General features: G+C 43.6%; 1 protein-coding gene across 2 annotated transcripts in view; it reads left to right on the forward strand.

Annotated features, from left to right (window-relative positions):
• RAPGEF5 (Rap guanine nucleotide exchange factor 5) overlaps positions 1-26940 on the forward strand; it is a 192619-nt gene that overhangs the window by 14125 nt on the left and 151554 nt on the right. For both annotated transcript variants that reach the window (XM_070470214.1, XM_070470219.1), the window contains exon 5: positions 14346-14412. In XM_070470214.1, the coding sequence (XP_070326315.1) occupies positions 14346-14412 (67 nt within the window). The remainder of the gene's footprint in view (positions 1-14345; positions 14413-26940) is intronic.

A 26940-nucleotide genomic window follows, 5' to 3' on the forward strand; every position in this document is an offset into this window, starting at 1 on the left:
CATATATTTGCTCAACAGGTACAGAGTTTATGTGTCTTTGATCTATTTCTGTGTTAAAGGGGAACCCCCACTCTAGTAAAATGGGCTTCCCAGGTGGTTCAGTGGCAAAGAATCCGCCTGCCAGTGCAGGAGCCACAGGAGAGGTCAGTTTGATCCCTGGGTCAAAAAGCTCCCCTGACGAAGGGAATGGCAACCCACTCCAGTATTCTTGCCTGGAGAATCCCACAGACAGAGGAGTCTGGTGAGCTACAGTCCATGGGTCACAAAGAGTCAGACGCGACTGAGCATAGCACACAACTACTTAAAAATGGAAAATAAATGGCTCGGCCTAACCTAATCTAGCAGTGGCAATAATAATAAAAAAAAAGCAGTAATAGTTAACACTTACATGTACTTACCACATTCTGAGCATTTTACACGGGATTCATTTAATGCTGACAACAGTACTTTGGAGCTGTTCTGATTTTACAGATGAGGAACTATTAATATTATGTAACTTGCTCAAAAGGCAGGCGTCTATACTTGGTGGCAGAAACGTGAACTGAAGGCAGAAAGTGAACCACAGTTTGCAACCATGACACCTTAAAAATTAAACAGATATAACCTGTGATCTACTGAATCGAGATTGGGATAGATAAGACACAGATAGCAGTATTTTTTTTTAACAAGAGGCTGAGGTGCACCAAGGTTGAAATCTACTGTTCTATGACATTAGTCTGTTATGCCCGATGTCCGAATCCCTGAGTGGGAAGAGAGAAGGCCTCCAAGACAATGCAACTCGCAAAAAGGGAAGTTTATTGCTGACTCGAGTCAGGGCTCCTGCCACATCCAACGCAGTGGTGCGGGGTCAGAGAACCCCGAGCCCAAGCTGTTACACAAATTTATAGGGTGAGCACACGCCGTTGATAGTTGGTTTAAGCGGATTGGTTACAAGTTTGCAAAGCAATTTCATTGGTCAAACACACTCAAAACTTTCGTGCGCACGGGACTTTCCCGGGGGTTTCCGCCCTGTTCCTAGTTGGCAAACAGCGGTCAGTGTTAAGCTGATTGGTTGTGTCCAGGTGGCCTGATAATCTTACCACCCAGAAGTAGGAAGGCCTACTCCTAATCTAAGCTGCCTGCCATGGCGTTACTTCTGCTTGCCTCACATTCCCCCCTGTCTGTTGTTCAAGTAGAGGAATCTTCCTCTTTTCCATCTTGGGCCACTGGCTGATATTGTTGTCTCAACACCATAATCTGAATGGTGTTGAGGCGTTTTTTAATAAATGATACTCATAGGTTTAAAATACATGGGCCAAATGTGAGTATCAATAATAGCACTATAAGTGGACCCAGGAGGACCCCGAGAAGGTATCTACCAGAACCAACAGATAGAGATACCTGTACTTGCGTGGCCTTACCTCAGTGAAATCTATCTCCCAGTGTTGCCCTGGCTTTTCCCCTCGGTACCTCGTTCCCATGTGCTGCTGCTTCTCTGCCCTCATCAGCTGGCACGCTTTGCAAGCCTGAATTATCTCTTGTACAGTTGCATTTTGTCGAGGGAACCTCAGGCAGGCGGTCTGGAGAAGTGTTAGGGTCTTTCTTTCTCCCAAGTGTGTAGTTGTATGCAGGTGTTCACACAGGTGACGACCCAGGGTGGCAGGCAATATCAGGTTGTTGTTTTGATCTCGGTACCATCCATCTTTGTCTCTGTTTGGCCAGTCCCATCCCTGCCGTTTCTGCCCAGGCCAATGGGTATTTATGGACCCACGGTTGTACATCTGGTGCTATGACCTCTGAGGGCTTAGGTGCAAAAAGTCTGTATTCATCTCTTAAAGCTAGGGATAAGACATGTATCAGCTGTCCAAGTCCATCTGTGACTGTCATTCCCCCAGGGTCAAAATGAATCTGAGCATTAACTTTAGTCAACAAGTCTCTTCCAAGTAGAGGGGCTGGGCATTCTGGTATCACCAAAAACGAATGGGACACCTGGTGGGTCCCCAGATTTACTTTCTGTTCTGTGGTCCAACAATATTTTTGTCCCCGTGGCTCCTTGCACTAAGCTGGTTTTCTTAGACATTGGTCCCAGTTTTTGATTTAAAACAGAGTGTTGGACTCCAGTATCTACCATGAAGCCAACGGGTTTCCCCTCCACATGTATGGTTACCCAGGACTTAGGGAGGGGTGCCGAGTCTTGACTCCCCTAGTCACTGTCTTCCCATGCATATAGAACTCGAGTTCCAGGGCAGATTCTCTCTCTCTGGGTCGTACCTCTCCTCAGGTCCCTCTTAGGGCACTCGTTTTTCCAGTGCCCCTGTTCTCTGCAGTAGGCGCACTGATCTTTCTTTAGGGCCTGCCTCTTTGGTTTCTCTTTTTCTCTCGTCCAGGGGTCTCGAGGTTCCCTCAATTCTGTTCCGGCTTTTATCCCCGCAAAAAGAATCTGGGCTAGCTCCCTCTGGTTCTTCCGGTTTTCCTTTGCCCTATGTTCTCTATCTTCCTTCCTGACCTTCTCAGCTAATTCCCTTTACTCCTGTCGAATTCGCTCTTCCCTTTCTTCTGGGGTCTCTCTATTATTAAATACCTTTTCAGCTGCTTTCAGTAAATCTTGTCTTCTCTGTTCTCCCAATCTATCTTTTGTAATTTCTTTCTAATATCTGGGACTGCCTGATTTACAAACGCTAACAGAGCTGCAGCGCGTGACTCCTCAGCCTGGGGGTCCATAGGTGTATATTGCCTGAAAGCTTCCATCAGCCTTTCTAGGAAGGCTGCCGGGCTCTCAGTGGGCTCTTGCCTTACTAGATTTACCTTCGCCAAATTTGTCGGCTTTCTAGCTGCGGCCCGCAGGCCAGCCATCAGAGTCTGGCGGTACACTTGGAGACGCTCCCTACCTTCCACCCGCTCAAAATCCCAGTTAGGCCGCAACAGAGGAAACCCCTCGTCTACGAGATGAGGCTGGGCGGTTGGCCTCCCGTCGGCCCCCGGGACTCGTTTCCGCGCCTCTGCCAGGATTCGCTCCCGTTCTTCTGTGGTGAAGAGTACCTGTAACAGCTGCTGACAATCGTCCCAGGTGGGGTTGTGAGTGAACAAAATGGAATCTAAGAGGTCACTGAGGCCTTGGGGTTTCTCTGAGAAAGGAGGGTTTTGGGTCTTCCAATTATACAGGTCACTCGTGGAAAAGGGCCAGTACTGATAGGTTCGCTCTCCGCCCGGGTTAGCTGGTCCCACTTGGACGGGGAGCGCCTGAACAGTGGATGAAGGTAACTCTGGGTCCCCAGGGTCTTGCTCACCCCTATCACCCCTAGTTCTCCCCCGGGTCCCTAATGCTGGCCCCCCCCCTCATGGTCGGTTCCCGTTGGCCCTCTTAATCCTCTTGGTTCACCCATGGAAGCTTCTCTCCTCGGAGGGGATTGCAAGGAGGGCACATATGGCGGAGGCCTCATTTCTGTTTCTAGGTCTATCAGGTTTGGACAAGATGATTCCTGAAAGACTAGTTTTGGGTCCTCTTTCTTTTTGGTTTCCTGCGGGGGGTCTTCATCACCAGGACCTGTGAATTAGAAAAGCTAGGAGGTTTGTGAACTAAAGGTTTTAACCACTTAGGCGAATTTTCCACTAGATCCTGCCAAACCATGACATAGGGGACTTGACCTGTATGGCCCCAGGGATCAGGAGCCATAATCATCTCCTTCACAGCCTGTATGATGGACGGTTGAAAGGTGCCTTCCGGAGGCCATCCAACCCGGAAGGCGGGCCACTCTACAGAGCAAAAGGTTATTAATTTACTTTTCTTGACTAGCAAAGACAAGTTATGGGCCCTGGCCCTGACATCTGAAAAATGGTCAGTTATGAGGGAAAGTGGGGTAGATTCCCCCTGACCCATGGTCAAAGAATAAACGGTAGGGAAGAGAGAGGGAGAGAGGAGGTCACTGAGAACGACCACCAAAAATCCTACCGGGAGTGGTGGCGGCCAAGAGGTTGGGCTTATGGTATGCTTTTGGAACTGTTTACATGCCTGCGTCGTTGCACGGAAGTTTTCTTGCGGGGGGCGGGCACCCTAGGGGTTTCTAGCCTGTTCCATGGCCCCCTTATCCTCTCATGGGAGTCTTCAAGTGGCAGGCGCCCTAATGGCCTTTAAGTGCTTGACCCGTGCCCACACGAAGAATTTTAGGCCACGTCCTCAGTTAAGGATGTTAAAGGAGAGTTTAGGCTCACTTATTGTGGGGCCTTCAGAGTCCGCCAGGGTGTAGCCCTGGCCGGGACACATCAATTGCCCCCACAACCATTCTCCTGTTCACTGAAACTCCTGAAAAGAGTAGGAGTTGAGGGCAGATCAGAGGAGAAGGGGAGAAGGAGAATAAGTCAGAAGAGAGAGAGGAGAACGATGCACCAGAAGAGAACGAGACCAGAGACAATGCCGGCACACACACAAACACGGAGAGCCGAAGACAAACACACCGACCGACAAACGTCAGTCGACAACACAGCGCTGGGTTTTCGGGCCCCCTGAGTTTTCTTGCGTCCCAGTACTAGGTTCACCTTACCAAATGGCGTCCACTGCTCACCAGACTCGGGCTCAGGAGAGGAACTCTCCTTCCCACAGAGCCGGCTGCCTTCCAGCGCGCTCGCTGGCCTCAGTCTTGTGCCGGCTGGAATGTCCAGTCCGTTCCCAACCCTCTATAGAAAGCTTTCTCCTGCGCCAGATACCTTCCTGCTTCTCAGCAGGGCCTCAGGTTTACACTGGACTTTCCTGTCCTGCCTGAGCACCAGTGCTATTATCTATCCTTCCCCTCTGACCTGGAAGTGTTCTCTTACCCAGTCAAGGGATCCCAGACGAGCCCCCAAATGTTGTGCCCGATGTCCCAATCCCCGAGCGGGAAGAGACAAGTCCTCCAAGACAATGCAACTCGCAAAAAGGGAAGTTTATTGCTGACTCGAGTCAGGGTTCCTGCCACATCCAACGCAGTGGTGCGGGGTCAGAGAGCCCCGAGCCCAAGCTGTTACACAAATTTATAGGGTGAGCACACGCCGTTGATAGTTGGTTTAAGCGGATTGGTTACAAGTTTGCAAAGCAATTTCATTGGTCAAACACACTCAAAACTTTTGTGTGCGCGGGACTTTCCCGGGGGTTTCCGCCCCGTTCCTAGCTGGCAAACAGCAGTCAGTGTTAAGCTGATTGGTTGTATCCAGGTGGCCTGATAATCTTACCACCCAGAAGTAGGAAGGCCTACTCCTAATCTAAGCTGCCTGCTATGGCATTACTTCTGCTCGCCTCACAAGTCCTATAGAAAGAGCTCTGCCAAGTGATAGGGAATGTGAAGGTTAATTAAATCACAGTCTCAAAATACTATGTAAAGAAGCCAGATTAATTTTATCAGGACATAAATATTTTATTGAGCATGATACCTGTCACACTTGGCTGACACTTCTGAAATTCTGTAAATTTAGCTTCATAAACATTTATATCTGGAAAGGGATTTTCTGGATAACTGAATTTGCTTCTCTTAGTTTTCAGGTAAGGAAAAGGGACAGGAAATAGAGAGTCTAGGAAAATACACCCCCTTGTCACAAATACTCTCCACTGAGTGACTTACTTAACATTTACTTACCATCAGGTTTGTGTTAATAACTGTGCCAAAGCCTTATAAGATATGTGACCACAGATATGTAAGTAATGGAAGGCCTTTTATGAGACCAGTGTTATTATGACAAAGTTAAAAAAAAAGGAAACTGAGTGTAAACATAAAAACTGTAACAAATATTACTGAATGGATCTGGCAATATATAAAAATGATAGTGCATCATAAAATGATATTTATCGCAGGAATATAAGGGTGATTCAACATCTAAAAATCAATCAATGTAATCCATCAGATCCAGTCCAAAAAAGAAAACTGAAAGTATGTGACAAACTCTGCAGATGCATGAAAGTATTTTAAAAAATTCAACATTCATGATAAAAATTTTCAGAAAACTAAGAATGTAAGGGAATTTCTTCTATCTGGTATAACCTAACATAAAACATATAGCTTATGTCATACTTAATAGTAAAAGACTGAATCCTTTTCCACTAAGATTGGGAACAAGGCTAATATATTGCCTCTTATCACTGTTTCCAACATGAGCAGTGTAATAAAGTCAAATAAAGAAGGAAAAGGTATACAGATTAGAAGGAAAAAAATAAAGCCATCTTTCTTTGCAGATGACCTAATTATAAACATAAATTATATACATAGAAGATTCTAAGGAATCCACAAGAAACCCACTAGACCTAATAAATGGTTTAGCAAGATCACAGGCTATAAGACCAATGTACAGAATCACATTTTTCTGTACTGGCACAAAAAAAGAACCTGTGAAATGCTTAGGTGCAAGTCTAAGAGTGTGCAAGAGCTGTATGTCACACACTTCATAAGCCTGATTGTAAAAAATCAGGAATTAAATAAATAGAGGATTTGTTCGTGTTCATGGATTGGAAGATTCAATATTGTTTAGATATTAATTCTCCCCATATTGACCAATCATTTCTACGGCTGTCATCTGCTGACGTGTTGCCCTCACTATACCTGCATAATATAAAACCCGTGTTTGGAAACATTGACCTCTAAACAAGGAGTGTCTAGAGCTCAGTCTTCTTTTTTCTGCTCTCTCTCTGGATGCACCATCACTTAGTCATATTTCTAATATCAGCTCCACAGTGATGACTTCCATAATTCAGATCCCTGTCTTCTCTGAGGACTTTATTATTCAATAGTAACACCACCACCAACTCCTGCATCACCTCTGCCCTGTTTATTCTCCTTATCCTGCCTAACTTTTCCTTTTTTACTTGACATGTTTAAGCACCATGAGAAATTCATTGGCATCCTTAATTTCTGAGATGGTGCTAAATTAACACCTTCTAACTGGAAAGATCAACTTCAAGTCTGCCATTCCTGCATCCCAAAACTTCACTTTGTATTCTTGACTTTTCCTGATTAGATTCTCATTTTATGATCTTTGGAGAGGACAAAATACTGAATGACTAAACAAACCTTTTTTGAGTATCTCTCAAAAAATTTTTCCTGATGAAACTTGACATAAGTTTTGTATTAGGGTCATAGGTGAAGAAAAATTTCCGTTTATCACAAAATTGTTTATATAAAAAATGCTATGAAATCAGCTGGTCTCAGTCTTTGTTATTACTCATCACTGCCTCTCCTAAGGAAATACTAAGTCCTCCAAAATTTCCATTGTTTACAAGTCTTACTCCAGGTGTGTAAACAGACTATTTATCTCTATTTGAGTACATCAGTTTAGGAATAGTACAGGAATTTTAACAAAACTTAAACTTTTAGTCTTGCTTGAAATGGCAAGCATTTGAAATGTAGCTGTTTAATTAAATAGTAAACATTCGTTTTCAAATATTCAATGTGAAATGTGAAAAAGAGATATCAGTAATATTTTATTCAGTTTTAGATGAATGTGTAACTATATACCCTGGACCCTTAAATGAAACCTGTCACATCGACAACTTTCTCCTGTTTGGTAAGTTTCCTCTATAAATGTAACTTGTAGCCTGATACTATGAAAAGTCACCTTCTCTTGAGAAGTTTGAACAGGTATTTTTATTCATGATTTCACTGATCTCAAAAAAATAAAATCCAATTCTCACATACCTCCCACCTTTCTGTCATAGGAATTTGCTTTGTTAAGCAGAATAGACCTATCTGATTATAGGTGTTATGGGAAGATCTAGGTGGGATAGTACTTGAGTGTCAGATACCCTCTTGGGGTCTGTAGGTGTTGGATGTGGTAGAGATTGACTCTGTGCCCCTTGAAGAACATTCTGTTGTGGTGTTGAGGACTTGGTGGCAATGGTTTCTTAGGAAAGAAACTTTAAATCTGGCCCAGGAAACATTTCTGGGGGGAAAAAAAAAAGGTCCCTAATGCTTTTCCTCGCCTGACATTCAACAAGGATGGAATGGACTCTGGCTTGTCCAGGAGCAGGTGGGTTCTGGCGTTGTCACCTGACCTGTCGTTTCTTCCTGCTCCAGACTCCCTCTGCTGCCTGGGCTGCGGGCCTCGGTTTCTGCTTCCCCCGCTCCGCGCCCTCCGTTGGTGTTCTCCTTACCTTTGCTGCCGTCCTCTTTGCTTGTGTACAGCCTAACGCCTCAGCACAACCCCCGCGCTCATCAGCAGCAGCCGCCGTGCCCTGGCTGGCCTGGCCTTGGCTTGGCCTCTCGCCGTTTCCCGCCTCCGTGTGCTGGTCATCCTGCCAAGTTCCAGGGCCGCTCCTTTTCCATCAGACCTCACCTCGGATAGCACCTCTCCCAAGACCCCTCTGAATCCCAGATCAGGCTAAGTGACTCTTGCTTGTGTTGGCAGAGTATTTCAAAGATGGGTTTTTCTAAGCCCAGTAAATAGTCTGTAGTTTTCTCCGCCCCCCCCCCCCCCCATATATGTGGGTGCTGTGCATCTTCTGTTCATTGTGGGATCATGTTTGAAAGATCCCTGTATAGTTTGTCTTGGTTCTGGTTTGTTCCATGCCCTAGGATTTCACCAGCCTCTCACTGGGGTTGTCTGAGATTCATGCTAAAAACTGGCTTTTTCTCAGTTCCTTCTAAACAGGGCAGGGCAGCAGCAGCCTGGCTTGGGGTGGGAGGTAGGGACAGGCCTGCCCCAATTCCCCAGGAACACCTTCTTCCTGACAGAATTCTGATTTGGAGACAGATGTGTTCCCCACCTTCATTAAGTCCCAGTCTAGATTATCTGTTTCCCTATCTATTTGCCATGAAGTGATGGGACCAGATGCCATGATCTTCATTTTTTGAATGTTGAGTTTTAAGCCAGCTTTTTCACTCATCTCTTTCACTTTTATCAAGAGGCTCTTTAGTTCATCTTTGCTTTCAGTCATAAGGATGTGTCATCTGCATATCTGAGGTTATTGATATTTCTCCCAGCAATCTTGATTCCAGCTTGTGCTTCATCTAGCTTGGCATTTCACGTGATGTACTCTGTGTGTCAGTTAAATAAGCAGGGAAACAATACACAGCCTTGACATACTCCTTTCCCAATTTGGAACTAGTCTTTTGTTGCATGTTCGTTTCTAATTGTTGCTTCTTGACCTGCATACAGGTTTCTCAGGAGGCAGGTAAGGTGGTCTGGTATTCCCACCTCTTTCAGAATTTTCCACTCTTTGTTGTGATCCACACAGTCAAAGGCTTTAGCGTAGTCAATGAAACAGAATAGATGTTTTTCTGGAATTCTCTTGCTTTTTCTATGATCCAACAGATGTTGGCCATTTGATCTCTGGTTCCTCTGCCTTTTCTAAATCCAGCTTGAACATCTGGAAGTTCTTGGTTCCCATACTGTTGAAGCCTAGCTTGAAAGATTTTGAGCATTACCTTGCTAGCGTGTGAAATGAACACAATAATGTGGTAGTTTGAACATTCTTTGGCATTGCATTTCTTTGGGATTGGAATGAAAACTGACCCTTTCCAGTCCTGTGGCCTCTGCTGAGTTTTCCATATTTTCTGGCATATTGAGTACAGCACTTTCACAGCATCATCTTTCAGGATTTGAAATAGCTAGCTGGAATTCCATCACCTCCACTAGCTTTGTTTGTAGTGATGCTTCCTAAGGCCCACTTGACTTAGCACTCCAAAATGTCTGGCTCTAGGTGAGTGATCACATCATCATGGTTATCTGGGTCATTAAGATCTTTTTTGTATAGTTCTTCTGTGTATTTTTGCCACCTCTTCTTAACATCTTCTTCCTCTGTTAGGTCCATTACCTAACAGAAACCTGAAGGGTTCTGTCCTTTATTGTGCCCATCTTTGCATGAAATGTTCCCTTGGTATCTCTAATTTTCTTGAAGAGATCTCTCGTCTTTCCCATTCTGTTGTTTTCCTCTATTTCTTTGCATTGTCCACTTAGGAAGGCTTTCGTATCTCCCCTTGATATTCTTTGGAAGTCTGTTGTAACCAGGGACAAAATAGGCAGAAATCTCTATTCCCATGTCTAGGAGGGAAGGACAGTTTCATAAGTAAACAGATTGATGTCAGTTAACAGTGGAAAACTTTGCACAGATAAAGTAGGAAATGAGCGATAGAGTGATGGGTCAGGAAAGGCCTCTCCAAGAGGTTGATGTGGGGGAAGAGGCAATGTGCAGTGTTAGGCGAAGTGTTCTAGGCTTGGGGACAGTCAGGGCAAGGCCCAGGACAAGAGCATTGAAGGCAGGACCAGAGAGACTGAAATGGAGAAAAGAGAGCAAGAGATGGCAGCACTCTAGAGACTTCGGCTTTATTCCAAGGATGATGGGGAGTCATTTGAGGGTTTTGAGCAGAGGAGGAACGTGATCTAACTTACATGTTAACAAGACCACTCTGGCTCTAGGTAAGCAATCTTGTGGCTGGGGCAGCAGTGGTTGGAGCAGAGATGGTGAGAAGTGCTCCAAAGCGAGAGATGCCTCGAAGATAGGATCTGGGGATGGATACAGTGAAGTGACCATAAGGAGGAGGGTCAAAGGTGACTTCTAACTAGAAGGGTGGGGTTGCCGGTAATTAAGGTGGAGAAGCCTGTAGAGAGGCAGGGGTTTGTTTTGTTTCAGTGCAGACTGAGTGGGATGAAAATGTGTCCTGTTTGATGGCCAGAGGGACAAGGGTAGAGGCGCACTGGCTTTTGCCATTCCCTTGTCCTTACAGCAGCACCCTGAGATACTGCAGACCTCTCGAACTCACAGAGACATCTGCCCAGGGCCCTGTCGTTGTGCAGTCACCAAGTCATGTTCGAGTCTTTGCAATGCCATGGACTGCAGCATAGCAGGCTTCCCTGTCCTTCACTATCTCCTGAAGTTTGCTCAAACTCATGTCCATTGAGTCAGTGTTGCCATCTAACCGCCTCATCCTCTGCTGCTCCCTTCGTCTTTTGCCTTCAGTCTTTCGCAGCAGCAGTGTCTTTTTCAATGAGTCAGCTTTTCACATCAGGTGGCCAAAGTATTGGAGCTTCAGCTTTAGCATCAGTCCTTCAATAAATATTCAGGGTTGATTTCCATTGTATATATGTACTGCAACTACTTAATCTGTTCATCTGTCACTGGCCATCTAGGTTGCTTCCATGGCCTCTTGCTACCTCTTGTTAATCTCTTCAGCTTCTGTTAGGTCCTTACCATATCTGTCGTTTATCATGCCCATCCTTGCATGTAATGTTCCCTTGATATCTCCAATTTTCTTGAAGAGATCTCTAGTCTTTCCCATTGTGTTGTATTGCCCAGAGCCCTCGGATTCGGCATTTCCCTTGGAGGATCATGGGGTCAGGCTTGCGCTGTTGCCAGGCAGAGGCCTTGAGAAGCGGCCTTAGGAAATCATAAAAGGGACTGCAGTTGGGCCAGAGCTTCCTGCTGGCAGAGACCCTCAGGGATGGGTCTTCCTTCCTAGGGTCACTTCCTCTTCTCTTTCTTTCATCACCTCGTCACTGCCATCACTGCTGAGTCCAACCAGGATTTTCTGTTGCCCTCTCTCTCCAGAGTTTCTCTCTGCCTCCCTTGTTTACTGAGGAGCATAGCCCCCTTAAGATGCAAGTACAGCCTTTCCTTGGTATCGGTGGGGGACTGTTCCCAGGACCTCCGTGGATACGAAAATCCATGGATGCTTGAGTCGTCTGTATAAAATGGCGTGCTACGTGTTACAGGTGGTGAAAGAACCTGTGAAGAAAGATCTTTATTCTCCCATGCCCCTTCTGTTTCATCATCTGTTTTGATCCGATATGTGAGAACTTTACCATCACTGGGTTGCACAAATGGGTATTTACATCATAAAAGAATCAGAATTTATCTTATTTTGCAAAAATATGCTTACGAGGAAAAAGGAATCTGGTATTTCTGAGCCTCTTGGCATTGCGCTGAGCAGGGATGCTCGTGGTGAGGAGGGAAGCTGAGTGGGGGAGCATCCTCCTTTTCTCTTCCATCCCCCCCCACGCCTCCCTGTTTGCCTGCCGCCCACGTCACTCCTCTGCGCCGGGTGCTGTGCAGGTCCTTGTGGGAGCAGGGTGGACCTGGGGCTCCTCAGCAGACAGGTAGTCTTCTGAATTCTCAGGTAGGCAGTGGGAGAGTCCCTGAAGGTGTGGGTTGGAGAAGAGCAGGACCAGGTTGGGGTTGTAGAAAGAGAACCCTGGCATCAACAGAAGATCAGATACTGGAGGAGAAGCAGAGACAAGCTGGTTAAAGTACGTTGTGGAGGTGAGAGCCTCCAGAGGGGCTGGTGGGGAGGAAAGCAGGAAGGCAGAGAAGAGGAGGATATGGTGATGGAAAGACGAGGAATGACCACAGGGTGACGTGAGGCTGAGTGGTGAGAGGCGCTGGAGTACCACTGAGGGCAGGAGAAGGTCACCGAAAGTTATGTCGAGTCTGAGGGCCTCGTAAGATCCCCAAGTGAGTGAAAATAGTGTTCTGAGATTGCCACCTAGAGCCATGCTGAAGGCAGATGGAAGCACAGGGTGAGTCAGGGAAGATTCAGGGTCTAGAGAAGGACTTGAGAGTTCTGGGTATAGATTGTGGTGATTGAGGGGATAAAAACGGGACTTGGGCTGGAGGACGGCACTCAGGAGAGCATCACTGTCTCTCTTAGATGTGTTTCCTTGAGAAATGTTTCTGCCAGGGGCATGTTTTGTGCTGGAAGCATGATGAAAGATAGTTTTGCTTGAACAGAGATGAAATTATTTGTCACTGAATTCGCAACAGCTTGGCTGTTACTCATTGCATAGCCCCCCATCAGTCACACACACTAGAACTTCCCTTGGAGTTTTGAATGCCTTTCGGCAGTTTGTTGAAAATGCATTCACAACAGAATCTGTGTTAATGGGGAATATGTCATGCACATGAACTCATCCTTCAGGTGTCTGCTGGGGGCTGACCAAGAGATGGCACCACCAGCTGCTCTTCACTGCAGACACCGATGGGGCCTTGAAGCCCTTGGTGGTGCTCTTGTGTCCAGTGTTCTCAGCTTCTCATTTCCTAAGATCTGTTCTGTCGCCCCAGCGTAGTCTTATAAACCTGCTTTGGTGACTTAGGTTATGAAGGGTTCCAGTCTCTTCTCAATGTAACTTCATGTGTATGGAAACCTTGTAAGTAGATCGTTTTTAATAATAAAGATTATTGTTTGAAATGTTCATGATCAAGGTCAGATTATCTTTCATTATCAGAGGCTTTGCTGCACCAAGAATTAAGTTATTGGACAACATGCCTGCACTGCCCCATACCTGTAACATGCCATTCTTGTAAAGGAGGTAGTTTGTAATTCATTCCTCTGACCTGAAGGGTGGGACACATTTTTCCTTTGAAAAGGTTTAGTAACTTTTACAGAAACTGGAAGCCAGTGCCAGAACTGATCAGACTGCTTTTCCTTTCTCAAAGAGCCTCTTCCCAGCTCTCTTAGGAGCCAGGAGAAGCCCTTCTGCCCTGCAAGGCTTGCGCTCAGGCTGGCCCACTGCAGTTTCTGAGATTGAAATCCAACAGTGGACTGTAGTACCGTGGTACTGCTCTGCAGAGCAATTACCACCAACCCCCTCCCAGTCCACAGAGGTGCGCAAGGAATTGCTTGTGGAAATAGATCTGGGAGACGATTACATATATTCAGTTGGCATTAGTCAGTGTTTTCCCCTTTGACCAGGTCAGGAGAAAGAAATGTAATTTTTATAAGGCTTGTTTGAAGTAGATTTTATGTGTTAGCAATGTACATTTGTGTGGTAACAATTTCTCATGAATTACATTAGGTGATTTTCTAAACAAGCTGATATCACACTGTGTAAATGTTGTTTGTCTCCTTAGTTATTTAACACATGCATAATTTTCTTCTCAACTGGGCTGTGGTCTCATAAAAAAGAACAAAGTGCTTCTGCTATTGTGATCCATATAATTCCTATCACAGGACAAGGCTTATAATAGACTATTTCCTAATAAATTTGTTTGTCGGCTGGAACTCAGATATAGTAGAAAATTCATGTTTCATGTTTTCAGAATCTGGATTTAACTTAGACTGACCAGGAATTTCACTACTTGACCGCATTATGTTCATCCTCTGCTAATTCTCTGTGCATACCCACGTTAGTAAATTTGGTGTGTCAGGATTATCCTTTGATTCATTTGGAGAGCAGTGACAGTCCTCAGGATTTAATTGATGTGTGGGAAGGAGGTTCTTGCTGGTTGATTTTGAAGGAATCGTTGGCCTGCCCCAAGCTGTGTTCCTCTGGTATTACTGTCACCATGTTACTCACATAGGTTACTTTCACTAACGTATGAAGCAATAATGCTATTATTTACCCTGTGTTCCCCATAACTTGGTGCATAAATTTGAGCAGCCAAAGCTAAAGTGTAATTTATTCTTTGTTTTTCAAAGATCTCATCAGAAAATTGAAGACTCAGAAGAGAGCAGTGATGAAATTCTTGCCCGTCTAACGTCTGCGGTAAGGCCACGCGATTTCCCTGCCCAGGAGTGCAGAAGTAATGAGGGCTCTTGGAAGGGAGGCACCGTGGGCAGTGATGTAGGGAGACACTTGCCCTGCGGCTGCTCGGCACTGTGGGAGGCCCAAGTCAGGGTGAAAGCAGACAGTGGCGTTCACTTGCTCTGCTCTCAGGCAGCCTCTCCTGCAAGATTACAGATGCTGCTGGTGGAGAGTTCCTGGAACCTTAGAGAAGGACTTTTTTTTTTAATACTCTATGACTTAACCTAGGGAAAACTGTGACCTACTGCACAAAAGAGAAAGGACTGTATGTTTCATTAGGAAAAAAAAGACCACCTCAACCAACAGAAGCTCAGTTCTTCAGTTTTTAATGTACTGGATTACAACATTTTCATTACGTCTTTTAAAGCCATTAATTAGAGTCAGTACTTCACCTGTTGGTTGAGGGAAAGCTTATCCCCTTCTTCCCAGAAGAAGCTGGCCATGGTCCCTAATCATTAAACTCTGGTTGTTGACAGGCTCTAGCAATCCTCTCTCACAAAATCTAGCCTTCCCAAAGCTTCTTGAGTGCTTCTTTAAATGTATTGAAAAAATGGTGTTTGCTGAAAATCATACTGGATTGGGTTATGTATGTGAAATGAAACTGATCTTGTATAGTTTCACACCCCAAGTTTTGGCATCTGGGCACAGCTTGAAAGTTAAAAGTTGTCTTTCCTACTCTTCTAGAATGTAGCTTAGAAAGTAATTTTTGGCTAAATATAGTGATGAGTAGTATAAAACTTCACATGCAATGGAATCTTGATGGTGTGTTAATAAAAAATATTTAACATGACCTTTGCAGTTTAAAGGGTTCCCTAGTGGCTCAGAGAGTAAAGAATCTGCCTGTAATGAGGAGACCAGGGTTCGATCCTTGGGTCGGGAAGATCCCCAGGAGAAGGGAATGGCAACGCACTCCAGTATTCTTGCCTGAGAAGTCCCATGGACAGAGAAGCCTGGTGGGCTACAGTCCATGAGGTTGCAAAGAGTTGGACTCAGCTGAGTGGCTGACACTTCACTTCACTTGCACTTTAAAGTATTGACCTATGGGTTGCAAAGTCATTAATAGCCATCTGTTTAAAAAAACACCCACTCACTATGTACCAAATACTGTGTTAAACATTGTGTGTTTGTATGTGTGTGTGCACATACCCATATACACATTACACTTCACTACAGCCTTGTGAAATAGGTGGCATTATCTCTGTTTTAGAGAGATGAAAGCTTCTAGAGGTTAAGTAACTTGCCCAAGGTCACCCATCTAAAAAGGAACAGAGCCAGGATCTAAACTCAGGATTTTCTACTTCTTAGTCATATTCTCCTAATCACTGGGCCTCATTTTTAAAATAATGTAATATAGCAGGTAAGTTTCAGAAGCAGTGAACGTGTAAGATGTGGTTCTTACAGCCATACCAGGAAGACGGGCACATTAAAAAGCTAGCTTATAAAACAACTGACCAACAGTCATAGTATATGATAGTAAATCCAAGAACAGTAACAGAGAGCTCAGTTGAAGAGACTGGACTTGAATCAGCATTGAAAGCGGTCAGGCTGTGAGCAGGTGGAGGATGTGTATTCTACCCGTGGGATTTAATAAAGAAAAATAAAAGACTTTTTGAACAACAGATTAACATGATGTAGACATTTAAGAAAGAAGATGAGTTGGGGATGGGGAGATGGATGAAAATCTAATTTGAGAGGCTGATGAAAACCTAGTTTCTGGTATTTTTTTGGGGAACCACAAGAAAAAGGAGCAGAAAGAATTGTTTAAAAATCAGTAGGTCTAGGTAAATGTAGAGGAGGAGCCAAGTAACCAAAGGTGTGAACTTAATGGAAAAGTGATGATACTCTTAGGAAGTTGAATAAAATATACGGAAGGAGAGATGACATAATTTTGGACATGCTGAGTTTGAGGACATAAGCGTGTAAAAATATTCGGGAAACACCTGGAGACGTGAATCTGGAACTCAGAAAGGTCAGGACTAGAGTTATGGGAACCAGTCCAGGTTGTCAATTGAAGAGCAAAGTGGAAGATGCAGTCTTGGGCAGCCCCCAAGATAAGAGGGAGTTAGGGAGATGAGGCTTAACACTCAACATTCCAAAAACTAAAATCATGGCATCCAATCCCATCACTTCTTGGCAAATAGATGGGGAAAAAATGGAAACAGTGACAGACTTTATTTTCTTGTGCTCCAAAATCACTGCGGACAGTGACTGCAGCCATGAAATTAAAAGACATTTTCTCCTTGGAAGAAAAGCTATGACAAACCTAGACAGCATATGAAAAAGTAGAGACATCACTTTGTAGCAAAGGACCATCTAGTCAAAGCTATTGTTTCTCCAGTGCTCATGTACAGATGTGAGAGTTGGATCATAAAGAACGCTGAGTGCCAAAGAATTGATCCTTTCAAACTGTGGTGCTGGACAAGACTCCTGAGAGTCCCTTGGATAGCAAGGAGATCAAACCAGTCAATCCTAAAGAAAATCAATCCTGAATATTCATTGGAAGGACTGATGCTGAAGCTGAAGCTCCAGTACTTTGGCCACCTGATGCAAAGAGCCGACTCATTGGAAAAGACCCTGCTGGGCAGGATCCTCTATGACCCACATCCCAGAATATTAGAAACAAAAGCAAAAATAAACAAATGGGACCTAATGAAACTTAAAAGCTTTTGCACAACAAAGGAAACTATAAGCAAGGTGAAAAGACAGCCCTCAGATTGGGAGAAAATAATAGCAAACGAAGCAACAGACAAAGGATTAATCTCAAAAATATACAAGCAACTCCTCCAGCTCAACTCCAGAAAAATAAATGACCCAATCAAAAAATGGGCCAAAGAACTCAACAGACATTTCTCCAAGGAAGACATACAGATGGCTAAAAAACACATGAAAAGATGCTCAACATCACTCATTATCAGAGAAATGCAAATCAAAACCACAATGAGGTACCATTACACGCCAGTCAGGATGGCTGCTATCCAAAAGTCTACAAGCAATAAATGCTGGAGAGGGTGTGGAGAAAAGGGAACCCTCTTACACTGTTGGTGGGAATGCAAACTAGTACAGCCGCTATGGAAAACAGTGTGGAGATTTCTTAAAAAACTGGAAATAGAACTGCCATATGACCCAGCAATCCCACTTCTGGGCATACACACCGAGGAAATCAGATCTGAAAGAGACACGTGCACCCCAATGTTCATCGCAGCACTGTTTATAATAGCCAGGACATGGAAGCAACCTAGATGCCCATCAGCAGATGAATGTATAAGGAAGCTGTGGTACATATACACCATGGAATATTACTCAGCCATTAAAAAGAATTCATTTGAATCAGTTCTAATGAGATGGATGAAACTGGAGCCTATTATACAGAGCAAAGTAAGCCAGAAGGATAAAGACCACTACAGTATACTAACACATACATATGGAATTTAGAAAGATGGTAACGATAACCCTATATGCAAAACAGAGAAAGAGACACAGATGTACAGAACAGACTTGTGGACTCTGTGGGAGAAGGTGAGGGTGGGATCTTCTGAGAGAATAGCATTGAAACAAGTATACTATCAAGGGTGAAACAGATCACCAGCCCAGGTGGGATGCATGAGACAAGTGCTTGGGCCTGGTGCACTGGGAAGACCCAGAGGGATGGGATGGAGAGGGAGGCAGGAGGGGGGATCAGGATGGGGAACACATGTAAATCCATGGCTAATTCATGTCAATGTATGACAAAAACCACTACAATATTGTAAAGTAATTAGCCTCCAACTAATAAAAATAAATGGAAAAAAAAAAAAAACCCCTGCTGGGAAAGATTGAGGGCAGGTGGAGAGAGGGAATGGGTGAATAGCATCACCAACTCAATGGACATGAGTCTGAGCAAACTCTGGGAGATAGTGAAGGACAGGGAACCCTGGTGTGCTGCAGTTCATGGGGTCACAGAGGGTCAGACACGACTTAGCAACTTTACAACAACAAAGGGAGATGAGGAGACTGTGATAAGAAGTGAATATACTTCTTATTGGAAGTGAAACTTTATGCCATGAAAGTAAAATTCAAGACAGCCTCTAGAAAGGAGGGGTGGACATCAGAGTGATGGTTATATATTTGTTTGAGGTAATCTTACTGGAAAAAATCTCTAAGCTAAAAGACTGAATAAATTTAGGTAAGGTGTTAGAGTAGAAATGAGAATAAAGGGTATAGGAGAAATAATCATGTCTTCAATTGATAGCTGACCAGCCTGGAATAATGAAACTATCTTTGAACTGAGAATGTAGACCTTTATTCTTAATTCTTTCAAACAGTATGACCTTGGCCAAATTGAGTGGTGGACTAGACAGTATCTAAGTTCTAAAATTCCTTGGTTCCTTGTATAAGCATTTATGAAGAGACTGTTGTGCTTCCCCACTTCACAGTGTAGTTATTCCTGCTGGCAGTGGTCTGAAAGCTTTGTTACCCGCTGTTAACACCACATAGGACGGGAGATGTTTGCATACATCACTCAAGTGGCAGTTGTCATCTAGCATGACCCTGAAATGCATTAAAGGAAAGCAGAAGTGACATCTGTAAAGTGGAGTTTTAAAGTGCTCTTCAGAGCTTTTATGTAATTAGGGGTCATTGGAAGGGGGAGAGCATACTGCACTGTGTATTTGTCTCTTTTTCCTCAAACTTGGGGGTTTTATAAATAAGCATTCTTTAAAAAAAAAAATCTCCCTTGTTAAATAGTTTATTTCTTAGTCTCAGCTTAGGTTCATCAGGAAAAAGGTCCTTTCATCTAAAAAATAATATGTAAAATTCTACCCTGGAAGAAAACACAAGTGAGTTTTCATGTTAAAGTATCAGAAGGCAGTGTATATAGAAATAAAAATGCCTTGATAATTTGGTCAGATTTACAGCTGCTAGATTTACACAAACATAAACAGTAAAAATGTTTCGTCTACGTTTCTAGTGAGTTTCAAGAAAGAGCCACCTTCCCAAATGCCTGACATCCAAAAACCTAAAGAAGAAAACCTTGTAAGAAGTTTTCAGCTTAAGGAAAAAGGGCATGACTGTAATAGACTCCTTCCATTATATGAACTCTTCTGTCACACCTTGGGCATTATTATCTGAAAATACTTTGGTTTTCCCTGTGTACATAGGGTTTCTGCCTTAACATCTTAGCCACCTTTCTAATATCTTCTGACTGAACACATTTTGTTAACCTTAAACCTTCTCTTCTTCATTTCCTCTGAGTCTCTGTTAGTCAGATAAAGCTGGCAGGCTAAAAGGAGCCCATGGATGACACAGTCTGCCACTTTGTACCCTGGAAGTTTCGAGCGTTGTTTTATTTTATCTTTAAACATGAATTCTCCCAGGGTACATGACGAAAAGAGTGTTCAGAATCGATAATACAGCTTTTATATATTTGTTTTACAATCCAGGATAAACTAGACATAGAGAAGAGCTTTTAGTCAGTAAAATACTGCTTTCAAAGTCATAGTTCTAAGGATGTAAATTTAGGAAATAAGCTAAACTTTGAGGCATTTTCCAGAACTGAGAAGTAACTTGGGCATATCCAAAGATAGGAAGTGGCAACATGGACATGATTAAAGAGGAGATAAAAACTGATTCTGGACTTCAGATCATGCTGCCTTAAAATCAACATCCTAAACAAACCATGTTGGGTTATTTCTGTTACTTTAGGCTAAAGTTTCTTGATGTAAATTGTAGAAATACGAAAACACAAACATCCTAGTAAAGCCTGGTGATTTTCATTCACATGGTCTAGTTGTTGACCTGCTGAGGTGATGTGAGCGAGGCTAAGTTGTGAATCTAATGTATCAGATGCATGTTTGATGACATGGTTGTATGAGTGGCATTTATGAAAGGGTTGTGGGGGGAGCTGTGATGTGGTCATCTGTGCTGCTTGTCCAGTGAAGTCAGCCATCACTCATGGTAAAAGAGAACTGTGCTGAGTGTCCACACTGACCCGGTGATGGTAATGGTGAAGAGTTTGTGGCCATGTCTTGAGAGATGAATTCAAATGAAAAATATAGTGTATAGAATTTAGGAAGAGCAGTCAGAATTGGATGAGAACAGAATCTAATAATTGGGGACCATTTAAGCAGCCACTCGTACACCCTCATCAGTTCAGTTGCTCAGTTGTATCCGACTCTTTGTGACCCCATGGACTGCAGCATGCCAGGCTTCACTGTCCATCACCGACTCCTGGAGCTTGCTCAAACTCATGTCCATTGAGTCGGTGATGCCATCCAACCATCTCATCCTCTGTTGCGCCCTTCTCTTCCCTGATGCATTCCCAGCATCAGGGTCTTTTCCAGTGAGTCAGTTCTTTGCATCAGGTGGCCAAAGTATTGGAGTTTCAGCTTCAGCATCAGTCCTTCCAATGAATATTCAGGACTGATTTCCTTTAGGATGGACTGGTTGGATCTCCTTGCAGTCCAAGGGACTCTCAAGAGTCTTCTCCAACACCACAGTTCAAAAGTGTCAATACTTTGGTGCACAGATTTCTTTATAGTCCAACTCTCACATACATACGTGACTACTGGAAAAACCATCAGCTTTGACTGGACAGACCTTCATTGGCAAAGTAATGTCTCTGCTTTTGAATATGCTGTCTAAGTTGGTCATAACGTTTCTTCCAAGGAGCAAGCGTCTTTTAATTTCATGGCTGCAGTCATAATCTGCAGTGATTTTGGAGCCCCCCAAAAATAAAGTCTGTCACTGTTTCCATTGTTTCCCCATCTATTTGCCATGAAGTGATGGGACTGGATGCCATGATCTTCTTTTTTTGAATGTAGTTTTAAGCCAACTTTTTCACTCTCCTCTTTCACTTTCATCAAGAGGCTTTTTAGTTCCTCTTCACTTTCTGCCATAAGGGTGGTATCATCTGCATATCTGAGGTTATTGATATTTCTCCCAACAATCTTGATTGAAGCTTGTGCTTCATCCAGCTTGGCATTTAACATGATGTACTCTGCATATAAGTTAAATAAGCAGGGTGATAATATACAGTCTTGATGTATTCCTTTCCCATTTTGGAACCAGTCTATTGTTTCATGTTCTATTCTAAGTGTTGCTTCTTGTCCTGCATAGAGATTTCTCAGAGGCAGGTAAGGTGGTCTGGTATTCCCATCTCTTGAAGAATTTTCCACAGTTTGTTGTGAACTGCACAGTCAAAGGCTTTGGCATAATCAGTAAGACAAAAGATGTTTTTGTGGATTTCTCTTGCTTTTTCTGTGATGTTGGCAATTTGATCTCTGGTTCCTCTGCCTTTTCTAAATCCAGCTTGAACATCTGGAAGTTCATGATTCGTGTATTGCTGAAGCCTGACTTGGAGAATTTTGAGCATTACTTCACTAGCGTGTGAGATGAGTGCAATTATGCGGCAGTTTGAACATTCTTTGGCATTGCATTTCTTTGGGATTGGAATGAAAACTGACTTTTTCCAATCCTGTGGCCACTATTGAGTTTTCCAAACTTGCTGGCATATTGAGTGCCTCATTTTCACAGCATCATCTTTTAGGGTTTGAAAAAGCTCAACTAGAATTCCATTGCCTCCGCTAGCTTTGTTCATAGTGATGCTTCTTAAGACCCACTTGATTTCTCATTCCAGGGTGTCTGATTCTAGGTGAGTGATCAACCATTGTGGGTATCTGGATCATGAAGATCTTTTTTGTATTGTTCTTCTGTGTATTCTTGCCACTTCTTCTTAATATCTGCTTCTGTTAGGACTATACCATTTCTGTTTTCTATTGTGCCCATCTTTGCATGAAATATGCCCTTGGTATTTCTGATTTTCTTGAAGAGATCTTTAGTCTTCCCCATTCTATTGTTTTCCTCTATTTCTTTACATTGATCACTGAGGAAGGCTTTCTTATTTCTCCTTGCTGTTCTTTGGAACTCTTGCATTCAAATGGGTATATCTTCCCTTTTCTCCTTTGCCTTTAGCTTCTCTTCTTTTCTCAGCTATTTGTAAGGCCTCCTTAGACAACCATTTTGCCTTTTTGCAGTTCATTTTCTTGGGGTTAGTCTTGATCACTGCCCCCTGTACAATGTCACAAACCTGTGGCCATAGTTCTTCAGGTACTCTGTCTATCAGACCTAATCCCTTGAATCTATTTGTCACTTATACTGTATAGTCCCAAAGGATTTGGTTTAGGTCATACGTGAACGATTTAGTGGTTTTCCCTACTTTTCTTCAATTTAAGTCTGAATTTGGCAATAACGAGTTCATGATCTGAGCCACAGTCAGCTCCCGGTCTTGTTTTTATTGACTGTATAGAGCTTCTCCATCTTTGGCTGCAAAGAATATAATCAATCTGATTTCTATATTGACTATCTGGTGATGTCCTTGTGTAGAGTGTTCTCTTGTGTTGTTGGAAGAGGGCATTTTCTATGACCAGTGCATTCTCTTGGCAAAAGTCTGTTAACCTTTGCCTTGCTTCATTTTGTACTCCAGGGCCAAATTTGCCTGTTATTCCAGGTATCTCTTGACTTCCTCCTTTTGCATTCCACTCCCCTATGATGAAAAGGACATCTCTTTTGGGTGTTAGTTCTAGAAGGTCTTTTAGGTCTTCATAGAACCATTCAACTTCAGTTTCTTCAGCGTTACTGGTTGGGGCATAGACTTGGATTACTGTGATACTGAATGGTTTGCCTTGGAAACGAACCAAGATCATTCTGTCATTTTTGAGATTGCACCGAAGTACTGCATTTCAGACTCTTTTGTTGACTATGATGTCTACTCCATTTCTTCTAAGGGATTTTTGCCCACAGTAGTAAATATGATGGTCATCTAAATTAAATTTGCTCATTCCAGTCCATCTTAGTTCACTGATTTCTAAAATATCAATGTTCACTCTTACCATCTCCTGTTTGACCACTTCTAATGTACCCTGATTCATGGACCTAACATTCCAGGTTCCTATGCAATATTGCCATTTACAGCATTGGGCTTTGCTTGTATCACCAGTCACATCCACAACTTGGTGGTGTTTTCGTTTTGGCTCTGTCTCTTCATTCTTTCTGGAGTTATTTCTCCACTGATCTCCAGTAGCATATTCGGGACGTACCGACCTGGGAAGTTTATCTTTCAGCATCCTGTCTTTTTGCCTTTTCATACTGTTCAAGGGGTTTTCAAGGCAAGAATACTGAAGTGGTTTTCCATTCCTTTATCCAGTAGACCATGTTTTATCAGAACTTTCCACCATGACCTGTCTGTCTTGGGTGGGCCTATGGGGCATGGCTCATAATTTCATTGAGTTAGACAAGGCTGTGGTTCATGTGGTCAGTTTGATTAGTTTTCTGTGATTGTGATTTTCATTCTGTCTGCCCTCTGATGGATAAGGATAAGAGTCTTATAGAAACTTCCTGATGGGAGAGACTGTGGGAGAAACTGGTTCTTGTTCTTCTGGGTTGGGCCAGGCTCAGAAAATCTTTAATCCAATTTTCTGTTGATGGGTGGGGCTGTGTTCCCTCCCTGTTGTTTGACCTGAGACCAAACTATGGTGGAGGTAATGAAGATAATGGCGACCTCCTTCAAAAGGTCCCATGCGTGCACTGCCACACTCAGTGCCCCCGACCCTGCAGCAGGCCACCGCCGACCCACGCCTCCACTAGGGACTCCTGGACTCTCAAGGCAAGCTGGCTCAGTGTCCTTTGGGGTCACTGCTCCTCTCTCCTGGGTCCTGGTGCGCACAGGGTTTTGTTTGTGCCCTCCAAGTGTCTGTTTCCCCAGTCCTGTGTAAGTTCTGTAATCAAATCCCACTGCCCTCCAAAGTCAAATTCTCGGGGGGTTCTCAGTCCCTTTGCCAGATCCCAAGTTTGGGAAATCTGTTGTGGGTCCTAGAACTTTCTTAACAGTATGAGAATTTCTTTCTTAAAATTTTTCTGCAGTTTGTAGGTTGTCTGCTCGGCAGCTCTGTGGTGGGGTTAATGGCAACCTCCTCCAAGAGGGCTTATGCCACAGGTTTTGTGACCCAGGTATCTGCACCCAGAGCCCCTGACCCTGTGGCAGGCCACGGCTGACCCATACCTCTGCAGGAGACTCAAACACAGGTCTGGCTCAGTCTCTGTGGGGTCTCTGGGTCCTGATGCAGTCAAGATTTTGTTTGAGCTCTCCAAGCATCTCTGGCGGGTATGGGGTTTGGTTCTAAATGTGATTTCACCACTCTTACTGTCTTATTGGGGTTTCTCCTTTGCCCCTGGATGTGGAGTATCTTTTTTTGGTAGGATCCAACATTCTCATGTCATTGGTTGTTCAGCAAAGAGTTGTAATTTTGGAGTTCTCACAGAGAAGATGAGTGCACGTCCTTCTGCTCCGCCATCTTGCCAGTGGTATTCCTGGCACCCTCATATTTTTTCTCAAAGCTGATGTAGTTGATGATTTTCATCAGTGTAGATTTCTCTCTTGGTACGTCTCTGCTCTATCCTGTTGCTCATTTTCTTCAGATCATCCAATTTTAGTTTAGAACCCCTCTGCATATAATGTCCTTAGTGGCGTTTTCCAAATTTCTTCTTATAGGGTACATTATCACTCCTCTGAGAAATACCTCTGACCTTAAAAAAAAATCTAACCCAAATTACAAATGAAGGTTACTGCTGTAAGTCCTAGAAGATCTTGAAGCAGATGAAACCCCAAGAAGTCAACAGGACACATAACTTTTGGTGCAAGTGTTAGAGAAGAAGAGATTTGAGATGGAATTTCTCTTTGCAACTCTCTAGGAAAAAAGACAAAAAACAAAAGAAGAGATGGTTATAACTGCAGCACATTGTCAACTTCACAGCAGTCTTTCCTGCTTAATGTCCAGAAGTTGTGACATTAACTCCATCAGTTTTTCCATCAGCGGTGAACTTGTTCTCTCATGCTTTCTTGCATTCTTTCTAGTAAAAGTCATCTCACATTTTCCCTCTCTGGGATCCTGCTTTACAGGTAAAAAGGACCTGATTTTCCTCTCACTTAACCCGGGCCTGTGATTCTTCTCCCATGTCATCTTTTCCTTAGATAGACTCTCTTGGGAAATACTTTTCAGGGAGGCACCAGAAGCTGAGTCTTAATGAACAACCAATTGTCCTGTATCACCAAAAGCATTTCACTAGTAAACTCAAGGACCCCAACTCCCCAAGGTTGTCTGTCTTGTCAGCTGTCTCACTCCTCTCACTCATTTAAAACTCCTCTCCTTTGCCATGCCTAGTCATTCTCCTGAACCTTCACTTGTTTTCTTTAAAGTTTGTCTTTCACAAGAATCTGCTATACCCTATCTGGGTCAGGAAGCATATAACATGGCTAGGATTACTTTAGTTCATCCTTCTGGATGAATCTCAGAGTTGGGTTTGATACAGTGGAGAGATTCCTTTTTGGGCAGTAGAGTCTGAAGAGAAGGCTTCCATAGTGGCTGAGATGGTAAAGAATCTGCCTGCAGTATGTGTGGGAGACCCAGGTTCGATCCCTTGGTCAGAAAGATCCCCTGGAGAAAGGAATGCATACCCATCCAGTATTCCTGGGGCTTCTCTAAGGAGAGTGGTGACAGCTTTTTTGATTGGAATTGTTCACATTGGTACCGGTCCAGGAAGAAGAAATAGCATGGGATTTGTGTTTTGCCAAATATTTTAAAAGTTAGAACTTTGTAGACTTATTTAAGAGATGATACATAGAGTTAGTAAGGTCTAGAAATAATCTTAGGTTCAGGGGAGTGGGGAGAGTCTGTCCCATTCAGGACACAATGCGCACCAACCAGTGATGAATTTTGCCGCATTTACAAACACGGCTTTTTTAATGCTAAAGTACTGATCTCCACTCACTCTTTTTCTGGGCTATCTGCCTCTTCCTTTCATGGGAACAGAGGAACGGAGTGGAGCTAATCTCCATTTTCTGTGTCTGTCACAGACCTGAGTGAACATGTTTGTTCAGAGAATAAAAATAATTGACTCCCCCAGGGAATGACTCACCTTGTGTCTGGGTACTGCAGGATCTTGAACACCTTGCCACCTTATGTTTCTCATCTGTGAGGGACGTACAATTCCCACTTGGAATTGTAGCCTGGTTCCAGCCCTTCCAGGGGCTTTGGAGTTGCTACGTGATTTGGGGAAGGTCAGGTGGGTTGAGATTTGAGAGGAAGTGTCAGATGAGGCCCAGGAAGACAGATCTGGTTTCAGGAAGCATCAAGAAAGCCCCGGAGCACTGGTGTGGTATTCCTTGTTCTTGATATTTCTAAGGAGTTGTGGGGTTTATTAGTACCTTTCCTCATTGTGCTTTAGAGCTACGCTGATCAACTGTCACAGCGTTCAAGGCACATTTGGCTGTGTATTTTTAAATCTCTAGGACCACATGGAGAGCTGGTTATAGCTCCTTCAGTTTCTCTCAGGTAGGATCTCACAGTAACACATCGCAAAGCCCATGATTATCAATATGTGAACAGGTAACTCAGTGGTGTTTTTCTCTCCTTTGTAAATCAAACAGGCTTAATATATTCTACATCTACTGCACATCAA

This window comes from Odocoileus virginianus, chromosome 1, assembly GCF_023699985.2.
Source record: "Odocoileus virginianus isolate 20LAN1187 ecotype Illinois chromosome 1, Ovbor_1.2, whole genome shotgun sequence".
NCBI classification, from domain to species: domain Eukaryota; kingdom Metazoa; phylum Chordata; class Mammalia; order Artiodactyla; family Cervidae; genus Odocoileus; species Odocoileus virginianus.